Here is a 13,658-nt window from a genome sequence, read left to right on the forward strand (position 1 = left end):
CAACCACTCAAATTTAAACGACTTTGCAGTTCTTTTCCACTTTAATTTCAACAGTGACATTTTGAGGAGTTAATGCACTAAAACTGCTAATGTAATATTGGGTTGGCAAATAAGTTTGTTCAGTTAATGCGTTAGTACAAGTTTACGCTGCTTCGCCTGTCACTATTGTTGTGCTACAGCGCAACGCTATTGTGCAGTTGGAAGGTGATATTTCACATAACCTTTCAGTGAATTTTCATTCAGCCTACTTCAGTTTGCATGTGTGTAACATATTTTTTAGAAATGGAAGGAAATAACAACATTACTGGCATATTTTGCTTTTTTATTTCAAAAAAGGCAAACAAGCTGCAGAGGCCCATAAAAAAAAATGCAACGTATATGGGGATGGTGCCTAAACAGAATGTGTATGCCAAAAGTGGTTTGCCAAATTCCGTTCTGGAGATTTCAACGTCACTGATGCACCTCGTGCTGGTCGTTTGACCGAGGTTGATTCGAGTGTTGTGAAGGATATCGTCGACAAAAATCCATCACAAACAGTGTGGGAGATTGCTGCAGTGCTGAACATATCCCATACAAACAATGAAAACCATTTGCACAAGCTGGGAAACATTTCAAAACTCAATGTTTGGGTGCTGCATGAATTGACTGAGGCCAATATGACTGCTCACATATCCATCTGTGATTCGCTGCAACTGCCAAGAAAATGACATTTTTGAAGCAGATGATTACAGGAGATGAAAAATGGGTCGTGTATGATAATGTGGTACATAAAAGATCATGGGGGCACAAGAGCGAACCACCGCAAACAACCTCGAAAGCGGAATTGCACCCAAAGAATATCATGTTCTCTGTGTCGTGGAATTATAAAGGTTTTGTCCACTACGAGGTGTTACCACCAGGCAGAACGATTGATTTAACTGTCGACTGCTCACAGTTAACGTGACTGGCCCGTGCAATTAGCACAAAACATAAAGAATTGGCAAATCGGAAAGGAGTTATCTTTCACCACAACAACGCCAGACCCCACACATCGTAAACAACCCAGAGTAAATTGTTACATCTTGGCTGGGATGTTTTGCCACATCCTCCGTATTCACCGGACCTGGTACCTTCCAATTACTACTTATTACGATCATTGCAGAATTCTCTGAACGGGAAAACCTTCGCTAATGAGAAGGCTGTCAAAAGACACCTGGATCAGTTTTTCGCCAGTAAACCTCAGGAGTTTTATAAACGCAGCATAATGAAGTTGGTGGACAGATGGCAAGAGGTCATTGATAAAGAGGGTCAATATATAACTGATGTATGTATTATATATATTAAATAAAATGTATTTCATTCCACTCTGAAAAACCGAACGAACTTATTTGCCAACCCAATACTTCTCACATTAATGGTGCTTTTTTCCCTCTAGCCATAACTTGTAAAACTGTAAGTTATTTGTGTAAATCCACATAGCTACAAATATCCATCAACACAAGTGACTGAACTGCCTAGATAGTAGATGCTCTATACAAATATGTCACTGAAACTTGCTTATGTCAGCATCAGTCTACTCATGCTGCAGGCTAAAAGTAACTAATTAGAGTGTATTAAGTTGGAATAATACTGGAGTGGAGACACTGGAGAAATTACCAAATAAAATAAGTGACAAGTATGCTTTATCATATAATTCATTGTTATAGTACGTTCAAAAATTAATGACTGTAAATTAGAAATTATGAAAACAAAAATTTTGCAGCAAAAGTTACTATTTATGTGTGTGCTCCCTTTATTTACTAGTGTGAGCACTCAAACATGTATAGCTTAGAAGTAACATTGGTCAGAACATGTGTTCCTTTTATTTTAAAATAATTCTTGCAGCCAAATGAAGACAGCTATTAATGATTTAATCAGTAACTTTTTGGCAATAACAGTCTTTACAGGATAATTTATGTCAGCACTGCTTATTTTTCATAAAGAAATAGAAAAACAAATATTACAATACACAACATTTGCAACATTCATCCAGCAGAAATCAGTTTGTCTGAATTTTTTATATAAGTTAACATTAATCAAGTAAAAATTTATTAATGATATGAAATTCACTGAAATCAGTTTTTTTTTTCTCTCTCACACACACAAGAGGCCTTAAAGCCTATAATAAATAAATACTGTGTGTAGGTCAAGATAAACCAACACAATACAACTCTTACTGTAACAAAAAATTTAATTTCTAAAAATTTTAAATTCTTTGCCTCAGACTTTTTTTTTTAGTGAGTTATAGTCAATGAGTTTGCTATAGTGAGAGTCAAATGTAAATTCCCTGTTCATCCCTAAATAAAATAAATAAATGAAGATTCTAAGAGTATATATTTATGAACCTTCTTTTTCCTATTTAATTTATTGATCCCAGAAATTACAGCATTGATTCTAAAAATCACTATCATGACTTTCAAAAAAAGAACCAACCTTGACATTGTAATGTATGCATACAACCTGACACCACTGAAGTAACAAATTCAGACTCTCACTATCATATTGCAGACCTTCAGAAACACATCCTTCTAGAGAAATTAAAGAAACATTACCACCACAGTTTTTAAGGGCTGATAGCTGATTGCAAACTCTAAGATTGTGGATCAAAAAATGTATTTCTTCTTTTAATACTTGTTTATTCAAAAGAACCTCTATCTGCAAAATAAATAAATAAATAATATATATTATAAATATGAAATGATTAACTAACTTCTCAGGATTAGATTTCAATATATTTGTGTCTAACACTTAATAAAAGGATTATTCTGAATTAAGCTTAAATTATATAGTAGATGCTCGTGATAATTTTCTAATATGATAACTAATAAGCTGAAACATCCTAAAAATAATGAATGCAACAACAATTTGATGCTGCCAAATACTGGAGTTTGGTTTTTTTTTTTTTTTTTATGAAAATTTATTAATATATCATTCATATTACTTTAAATGCATGATGTTTAATTTCAGTAAAGAAACATCATAATAAATATGTCAGTACTTGGAATTTATTTTAACAATAGGAAGTTATTGATAAACACTCATCGAAATTATTATTAAAACATTTTACATATTCTCCAATTACTTTCATTTAAGGTACATGTTTACACATCTAAATTAGTAATAAAGCCTTCACAGCATAGATAATAAAAACTGTCATTTGAATGGAAAGAATGAGTTCAAATCTCATCACAAGTGTAAGGAAGCTTTGTATCATTAAGTAAATGTAAGTCAGATCTCATAAGTAGCAGTTTTTTTCTCTTCTGCAAAACAGGAAAACTGAAGCAGACAACACAACTGGCAGACAAAAGTTTACATACAAAAATGACTACCCTATCAGAGCATTAATTAAGTTTATATGGTACTAAGTTGAAAAATTCTCAGAATGTCTGAGATCTGTATAGTTTTCAGTGGCCAACTAAAAAGGATAACATTTAACTTCCTGCAAAGTTGGTAAATAAATGCTAAAAAATTAATACTAAGTGCTAATGAATCCTAATGTAAAAAAAAAAAATGGAAACTTACAGAAATGTAAACCATTTTAAAATTTTTTAACTGCAGAGTGCTAAACCATTTTTCTAAGCACTAGGAAACAAAGATTGTACTTCACAATAATTACATAATATTATTAGACAGGTACCTCCCATTAAGTCTGAAGACTCACTATGGGAGGACTGCATTAACTATCCCCACAATGCCTATCATACCTCTACTTGAACACATCCACAAATAAAGCATTAACAGATTCTGGTAACTCATTCACCACTCTCAATTGAAAAAATCTAGTACTGACATTTACTAACTACAATCTTACTCTATTTCCAGGGGTGTCTCTTGTTTTGCCCACTTCCTCATACTCTAGAAATCCACGCGCAGCAATCTATAAGTGGCTGTGCCAAGGCTTATGAAAAGGAATGATAATTTTCTTATCTTTGTTTGTAAGTATATTCTTCAATAACATGAGTAATTCTATGAGCCACTTTGGCCAAAATTGCAATATGTCTGCTAAACTTTTTTTTTTTTTTTTTTTTTTTTTTGCAAAATTAAAAACAAACGGGGAAATAAAAAGCAGACTTGTAGCGCACATCCTCAAAGAACATCATACAGTAAATTGTATGATGTTCTTTGAGGATGTGCACTTTGAGGACTTCGAAGAATTACTTTGACAGGTTGTCAAAGAGTCCTCTCAGGTCATTTGCTCAAAATGCATACTAAACAGAAATCAAGGAATGATCCTTCATGACATCTGGAAATCATTAATTAACATGTGTAAAATTAAAGACCTGTTCTATGCCAGCAATCAGAGACAGAGTTTACACAGGAACGGAGAGACTGCATGTAGACATGCGTAACGATACTCGTGATTAGACTATCATTTCAGTATTTTGAACTATAGATATTAACAGTTATGCTGTTGGAAAATATTTAACTCTTTGTTGTATTTTTATTTATGTTAAGTAACCTCCTGATGATGCTGTTAGTCATATAGAGTGAAACGTGTCGAGGAAATATATCTAGTATAAATAAACAATTGCATATGATTAAAATCCTAGTTATTATCAAACTTCAACTCTTATCCCCCCCCCACTTCAAGAACTCTTCTCCAATTTCTTGGAGAAGAGTTCTTGAAGAAAAGACCCCCCCATAATGACACTATTAGTGTCTTGAGGTCCTTTCCTTTAGATGTACTATGATAGAACCTTCCCTTCCTCACTATTACAGTTGTACCTATTTCATTTCTCGATGCATTTGACAAAAATGCAATCACAATTTAATGGTAGGCCATTCCACATACACTGCATGATATGAGAAAAACATGGACCTGACCTTCATCCTAATCAAACCCTAAGTGGAGATTCCAGGGATAACTAAATTCTACCTCCGCTGCACCAAAAGCTGCAAAATCTCACTTGTCTATACTGTTAACATCCCATTATTAACTTTTGTTTCTATTCTATCTTGGCTTCCATCTATTCCTCAGACTTTGAATAGCATATTCCCTTAATCTTGTCCTCATCTGCACAATTCTTTCATAGGCCAATCATCATCATCAATCACCAAATGTTGGATCCTTTCAGAGGCTACTTCCTCAGAACCCAGGGACCATATCTATGCATTTTAGTCTGTGGTCTTATCAAAGCATTGTAAAGTGGGAGAATACCTCCTTTTAAGTATTTTCTTCAACATTGCACTTATCCAATGCAGTGACCTTAACCACATTAGTTATAATAGCTTCTAGCCTAACTGTCCACTATATCCAAAATTACTAGTTTCACTACTTACAGCAAATTCCCATTAATATAATTGTGCTTGCAATATCCTCTGTCCAAAATGCATAAACCTTACACTTGGCAACATTGAACTGACATCTGTTCAAATAACCAGTCTATTCGAGTCAATTTGCAGGGATTCTGTATCAGCTATATCTCATCACTGTCTCCAAATTAGCATCAACAGCAAACAACTGGATATCAGCCTTTAGAGACTGTCCCCAATACCAATAATATATACACACACATACAGAAGTTGTACCATTGTTTTATATAAACAATGGCCAAAGTAAAGAATTGTATGATACACCATTCATTATCCTTTCTTTCATGCTTACACTGTGATCAGAGTATATTATGGAAAATTATGGAGACAACTACCGTGTTAGAGCAAAACTTTAGTTTAATATAAACCAAAATGAACACTCGAAGTTTCGACCTTCATATCAAGGTCATCATCTGAAGCATACACATATATACAGAGAAACAAGCTGCACTACAATTTACATGGTTTACTAAAGTTACTGACCAACCATTACAACAATTATTGGCTTGATCTCTGGTGGGGAAAAAAAAAAAACTTTACTACATCAAAGCTAGTCCTATTATTATTATTATCTATTAGGTTACAAAATTAAATTTGGGCTGGAGAGCAACCTGTTTATATATATATAAAATAAAAAAATAAAAACTATGTGATTATACATATAAATTTCAACCAATTGGTATGGAAGAGTTTCCAATAAAAGCTGAAAACGGCTTAAAGTATGCTAGATATTAAGTAGGCTGAATATGTGCCATCCAAAGTTTGGAATTTGAATGCCACCATTATTGTTGAGATTAGGGTGGTTAATCAGAATTTCACAGGCTTGTTTAAATTTTCTTTCATACCAAGTTTTTGTATGATGTAAAGAGCAGGTACTTTTCCAATCAATTTGTTGAGAGTGTGATCTGAGAGGTCTGCTTCACAGAATTGTTATATTTAATTAACGTATAGGGATTGTATGTCCAGTTCACCAATATAAGGTAAGTTGCAGGTGCAGTAGATGCAATAAACTCCAGGATGTGCCAATTGGAGGAGAGGAGTTGAATATGTTTTTTAATTTTATAGGTGGTTTAAAAGTGGCATTGAGATTATAATTTATAATTATAAAGGATTCTATTAAGTTTACAAGCTGATAGGTGTGTTATTGGAGACTAGTTGATTCATCTGATGGATGGATGTAAAGTATAATCCAACTAACAGAATAAAGGAAAAAAAACTGATAAATTACTTAAGTCCGTCAGACACTTAAAAAACTTATACCCCATTATGCCTGTTCTCCCAGAATATATGGTGTTCACAAACAATACGTTCTGCCTCGGCTGATAGTTGAAGGAATAGAGAGCCCTAATTATCACCTAGCCAAAAATTAGTGTCAACACTCAAGGAGTTGGTAGGTCATTCCTCCTCCTATATAAAGAACACACAACACTTTATAAACAAAATTAAAAACATAACACTCAACAAAGATGATTTATTAGTCAGTTTTGACGTTTCTGCCCGAATGTCCCAATCAGTGCACAATTCTTCTCCTACAGAACAAATTTCCGCACGACATTAAGACCCTCTTTGTTCACGTACTATGTTCCGGTTACTTCATGTAGCAAAATAAATTTACCTACAAAAAGAAGTTACGGCCATGGGCTCAGCACTATCCCTTCCAATTGCTAAATTTTATATGGAAGCTTTTGAGAAGTGCTCTTGATTCCTTTACTCTAAAACCTACAGTGTGGCTTAGATACGGTGACGATGTTTTCGTTATCTGGCTACACGGTTTACAAACATTAAACACATTCCTTAGCCACCTGAACAAACAACATGAATGCATACAATTTACTAACGAAATTGAAAATCAGAATTTGCTCCTGTTCCTGGATACACTGGTCACACGTCTTCCCTTAGGCAGTCTATTCTTCATGGTTTACCGCAAACTGACATATACTGGCCAATATATACATGCTAACTCATATCACTACCCATCACAAAAATTTGGAGTCATTAACACCCTTAAAAACAGAGCTATAACAATTTGCCTAATCAACAAGCTCTTAAACAAGAATTAAAGATTATTAGCAACACATTTATAAATAATGGCTATAACAAAAATACTGTTAATAAAAGTTTTTCATTAAACTTCATCAAAAAAGAATACAGATTACAGTAAAACCAAAGCCATCCCATACATTAAAGGGTTATCAGAAAAAATCAATAGAATCCTACACCATTATAATCTCAATGCCACTTTTAAACCACCTATAAAATTAAAAAACATATTCAACTTCTCTAAGGATCCTCATCTCCCATTGGCACATCCTGGAGTTTATTGCATCTACTGCACCTGTAACTTACCTTATATTGGTAAATTTGCCTAACAATTTTGGTGAAGCAGGTATCTCAGATCACGCTCTCAACACCCTACAGCAAATTGATTGGAAAAGTACCTGCTCTTTACATCATACAAAAACTTTGGTATGAAAGAAAATTTAAAGAAGCCTGTGAAATTCTGATTAACCACCCTAATCCCAACAATAATGCTGGCATACAAATTCCAAGAATTTGGATGGCACATATTCAGCCTACTTAGTATCTAGCCATACTTCAGAATTTTAAGCAATTTTCAGCTTTTATTGGAAACTATTCCATACCAATTGGTTGAAATTTATATGTATAACCACATAGTTTAAATTCTTTTATATACATATTTATATATAACCGCCCCTTACTTCAATTCAACAACACCATTTGCTCATGAAGTCACTACCCCCCCCCCAATTGTTCCAGTGCCCCATGGGGGTGGCAGCAGTGCCCAGTTTGAGAATCACTGAGCTAGAGGTATTAAAGCTATCATGAGGGCTTAATTAACTATATTGCTGCACTACAATCTACATGGTATGCTAAAGTTACTGACCAACCATTACAATTATTAGCTTGACCTCTGGTGGGGGGAAGAAAAAAAAAAAAAACTTGACTACATCAAAGATAGTTCTATTATTATTATCATCTATTACAGTGTTTCTCAAACTTCAGGTATCCGCATACCCCTTATTATATTTTCATTATTACCAAGTACCCCTAATTAATTAATTTAAAAAAAAATAAATTCATTCATTAATTTAAAAAAAAATAAATTCATTAATTAATTAAACATGAATTGATTAAAAGTAATAAATTAATTTAAAATATTAATTTAAATTAAATATCTATTTTATTTGAATTTATATGTTCATGTAAACAAAAAATATGATTTATTTTTAAATTTTGGTTCTCTAGAGATGTCAGACGACACACTCATCAATTTCATTTGATCCAGATGCAATATCAAAGTTTTCTTGTTGCATACAGCTACTTGTATTTGCTATATTGCTCTCTTTTGGGAGTTTTATAAATCCAATCTTTAACCAATGATCCATACGTAAGAATTTGAAAGTTAAAAAAAAATACTGTATTTACTAGAATATAACTAACTTTTTTCCCAAAATTAAAGCTAAAAAATCATGTTGAGAGATACATGCGGAAATTTTCGGAAACTAAAGTTTTCAGAAAAAAAAACTGAAAATGGTGTGACTTACCGAGAAGCTCCTACTCGTTATCACTACTTTTGGCATCGAGAACAGTTTCTTTGTGTGCATTGTCAAAGTCATCTACACAAATAGCGTCATCTTCTTTCCCATTATTTCAAGCAAAAATTACCAGTAATTTACAAGACTTGAGATACGTAGAGCAGCGAAGAACTGCATATGATTGGTGCGGTATTAACAAAAGGTCGCGCAAACCAAAGACAAATTAGCATTTCAACAGTTGAGTTGAAATGCTAATTCCCTTCAACCGAATTCTATAATATCTGAAACACATTCACTATATATTTCTTAGTTTTAACACGTTAACGAAGGGGGTGGTGTCAAGCAAAACCATATGTTCCATCGGCAACATATGGTATTACTTGGTCTATACAGCGGTTTCTGTTGGAGAGGAGATGTGATTCATTAGTTAGTGCAGTTTTATCCCGGTTGTCTCTAATTGCACTGTTTGTTGAAAAATATGACTCCTTTAATTATGCGTAGCCGAAAATTGCCACGTACCCCCTAATGACCTTTCACGTACCCCTGGGTGTATGCGAAAGGTCGTTAGTGTTTGTTTCTCAAAGTGTGGTACGCATACCACACTTTGAGAAACACTGATATCTATTAGGTTACAAAAATTAAAATTTGGGCTGGAGAGCAACATGTTTATATATATATATATATATATATTGTTGAAATTAGGATTTACTTGGGATGTATACATTTATAAAAATAAATTTAACTGACTAGAACCCGAGAAAGTATAACAAAAACCTTTAATACATCACAACTAGTTTCATCAGTGCTCCGACTTCTTCAGATGAGAAATAAAAACATAAGATATAAAATAACACGGTAAAAAATGAACTTTACAGCTTAATAAAAAGCAGAATAATAACAGTCACATTTGAATAGGTGACCGCGTGCTACCGTTGGCATGAGTAGAATGTGTGCGACAGCTAATTTTTGAGCGCCAGTACTGGATTACTGCGCTATGGGAATCGGGTAAATTGTAGCTAAGATTATTGTTTAAATGTGAAGGGTCCAGAACTATTTCTTTTGATTCGATAATTCTTCTTTCGAACTCATCCTTGCAAATATATAAATTAGTAGTGCATTCCCAATCAACTTGATGTGGCTGTTCTTCAAGGTTAGAGTTTGCCGAGAAAAGGACATGACTGGAAAGGGCACTCGCTCGTGCTCTACTGTAGGAGATGTCACGTCTATGTTCCTCAAGACGAAGTGAAACAGATTTGTCTGTCTGGCCAAAATAAGGTCGACCACAGTTGCACAAAACTTTATAAACACCAGGAAAATGCAGATGGTTGTGTATTGGTTTTGGTTGACTCAGAAAAGAACGAAGTTTTGGCAGCGTAGTATAGTCGGTCTTTATGTTGAATTTTTTCAGAATCTTAGCTAGTTTTGGGGTAAGAGTGCTGATAAAAGTAACTGTATATGAGTGATAGGGTTGGAGTCATCTTCTTGTCGAGGATGTTGGCGTGGTCTCAAACGTTTAGTGATGTTACGAGACGAATATCCATTATTTAAGAAGGTGTTTTTCAGGAAGTTAAGCTCTGTTTGAAGGTCTTCTTCTGTGGAAATGAGACATCTTGCTCGATGGGCGAGGGTGGAGATGATGCCCAGTTTCTGAGGTGGGAAGTGATGAGAAGAACCATGTAAATATCTATCAGTGTGGGTGGTTTTTCGAAAAATTGAAAATTTAAGACAGTCAGGAAATCTACTGATCTTTAGATCCAAGAAGGGGAGAACGCCGTTAATCTCTAGTTCAGATGTGAATTTAATGTTTTGATGTTGGTTATTTAAATGGTTTAGGAAGTTTTGCAGTTCCTCTAAACTATGTCCCCAAATAAGGAAGACGTCATCAATGTAACGTAACCACAGTTTAGGTTTCAAAGTAGCTGAGGAAATAGCTTTCTCTTCAAAATCTTCTAGAAAAAAGTTAGCTAAGACTGGAGATAGAGGGCTGCCCATAGCTAAACCGCTAGTTTGTTTGTATATTTTCTCTTCGTAGCAGAAATAGCCGGAATTGATGCAGTGAGTTAGAAGAGCGAACACTTTTTTAGAAACCTTGTCCTTAAGAAGACTCAGAACTTCATCTGTAGGAACATTCGTAAACAGAGATACGATGTCAAAACTCACCATTCTGTCCGAGTCTAAAAGATTCAAATTTTTTATTTTTGAGATGAAATCTTCAGAGTTTTTGATGAAGGAAGAAGAATTACCAACTAAATGTTTCAAAGAAGCTGCAAGATATTTAGACAGATTGTACGTAGGTGAGTCAATCCCTTCCACAATAGGTCTTAAAGGGGTGTCAACCTTATGGATCTTAGGCAAGCCGTACAACCGAGGAATGAGGGGATGGAGAGAGCGGAGAGATAGTCTTGTATGTCTAGGAAGTTCAGAAGTTGATTTCAGAAGACTGTTTGTACGGTTATGAAGTTCTCTTGTGGGATCACTTTCTAGCATAGAATACGTATTAGAACTTAACAAGTTGTTCATCTTACAACGGTAGTCAGCTTTGTCTAAGATTACAGTTGCATTCCCTTTATCAGCAGGTAAGATAATAATGTCATTGTTGTTACGAAGTTGGTGTATTGCTTTCCTTTCTGTCGGCGATAGATTATCTGTAGGACGGCGATAGATTATCGCCGACAGAAAGGAAAGCAATACACCAACTTCGTAACAACAATGACATTATTATCTTACCTGCTGATAAAGGGAATGCAACTGTAATCTTAGACAAAGCTGACTACCGTTGTAAGATGAACAACTTGTTAAGTTCTAATACGTATTCTATGCTAGAAAGTGATCCCACAAGAGAACTTCATAACCGTACAAACAATCTTCTGAAATCAACTTCTGAACTTCCTAGACATACAAGACTATCTCTCCGCTCTCTCCATCCCCTCATTCCTCGGTTGTACGGCTTGCCTAAGATCCATAAGGTTGACACCCCTTTAAGACCTATTGTGGAAGGGATTGACTCACCTACGTACAATCTGTCTAAATATCTTGCAGCTTCTTTAAAACATTTAGTTGGTAATTCTTCTTCCTTCATCAAAAACTCTGAAGATTTCATCTCAAAAATAAAAAATTTGAATCTTTTAGACTCGGACAGAATGGTGAGTTTTGACATCGTATCTCTGTTTACGAATGTTCCTACAGATGAAGTTCTGAGTCTTCTTAAGGACAAGGTTTCTAAAAAAGTGTTCGCTCTTCTAACTCACTGCATCAATTCCGGCTATTTCTGCTACGAAGAGAAAATATACAAACAAACTAGCAGTTTAGCTATGGGCAGCCCTCTATCTCCAGTCTTAGCTAACTTTTTTCTAGAAGATTTTGAAGAGAAAGCTATTTCCTCAGCTACTTTGAAACCTAAACTGTGGTTACGTTACATTGATGACGTCTTCCTTATTTGGGGACATAGTTTAGAGGAACTGCAAAACTTCCTAAACCATTTAAATAACCAACATCAAAACATTAAATTCACATCTGAACTAGAGATTAACGGCGTTCTCCCCTTCTTGGATCTAAAGATCAGTAGATTTCCTGACTGTCTTAAATTTTCAATTTTTCGAAAAACCACCCACACTGATAGATATTTACATGGTTCTTCTCATCACTTCCCACCTCAGAAACTGGGCATCATCTCCACCCTCGCCCATCGAGCAAGATGTCTCATTTCCACAGAAGAAGACCTTCAAACAGAGCTTAACTTCCTGAAAAACACCTTCTTAAATAATGGATATTCGTCTCGTAACATCACTAAACGTTTGAGACCACGCCAACATCCTCGACAAGAAGATGACTCCAACCCTATCACTCATATACAGTTACCTTTTATCAGCACTCTTACCCCAAAACTAGCTAAGATTCTGAAAAAATTCAACATAAAGACCGACTATACTACGCTGCCAAAACTTCGTTCTTTTCTGAGTCAACCAAAACCAAAACACAACCATCTGCATTTTCCTGGTGTTTATAAAGTTTTGTGCAACTGTGGTCGACCTTATTTTGGCCAGACAGACAAATCTGTTTCACTTCGTCTTGAGGAACATAGACGTGACATCTCCTACAGTAGAGCACGAGCGAGTGCCCTTTCCAGTCATGTCCTTTTCTCGGCAAACTCTAACCTTGAAGAACAGCCACATCAAGTTGATTGGGAACGCACTACTAATTTATATATTTGCAAGGATGAGTTCGAAAGAAGAATTATCGAATCAAAAGAAATAGTTCTGGACCCTTCACATTTAAACAATAATCTTAGCTACAATTTACCCGATTCCCATAGCGCAGTAATCTAGTACTGGCGCTCAAAAATTAGCTGTCGCACACATTCTACTCATGCCAACGGTAGCACGCGGTCACCTATTCAAATGTGACCGTCATTATTCTGCTTTTTATTAAGCTGTAAAGTTCATTTTTTACCGTGTTATTTTATATCTTATGTTTTTATTTCTCACCTGAAGAAGTCGGAGCACCGATGAAACTAGTTGTGATGTATTAAAGGTTTTTGTTATACTTTCTCGGGTTCTAGTCAGTTAAATTTATTTTTATAAATATATATATATATATATAAAAATGGAGAACCTCCAAGTCACGACTTGGAGGATCTCAATTGTGATTTCAACCAACAATTTAAAGATATTCTTGAAATGAAAATACACGATTGGGTTTTGGACCCGTTTTCAAGTATGAACACAGAAGAATCTTTACAATTACAAGAACTGATAGAAGTAACAAATGAAG

At 34.8% G+C, this 13,658-nt stretch overlaps 1 protein-coding gene across 1 annotated transcript in view; it reads right to left on the reverse strand.

Annotated features, from left to right (window-relative positions):
• The window catches only part of LOC150110692 (uncharacterized), a 464,373-nt gene that overhangs the window by 252,707 nt on the left and 198,008 nt on the right, over positions 1 to 13,658 (reverse strand). Inside the window, exon 11 of the mRNA XM_090405298.1 lies at positions 2,452 to 2,673. Within this exon, the coding sequence (XP_090261424.1) occupies positions 2,452 to 2,673 (222 nt within the window). The remainder of the gene's footprint in view (positions 1 to 2,451; positions 2,674 to 13,658) is intronic.

Source organism: Typopeltis vanoorti, chromosome 1 (genome assembly GCF_054136105.1).
Source record: "Typopeltis vanoorti isolate ZY-2024b chromosome 1, IOZ_Tvanoo_1.0, whole genome shotgun sequence".
Classification (NCBI taxonomy): Eukaryota; Metazoa; Arthropoda; class Arachnida; order Uropygi; family Thelyphonidae; genus Typopeltis; species Typopeltis vanoorti.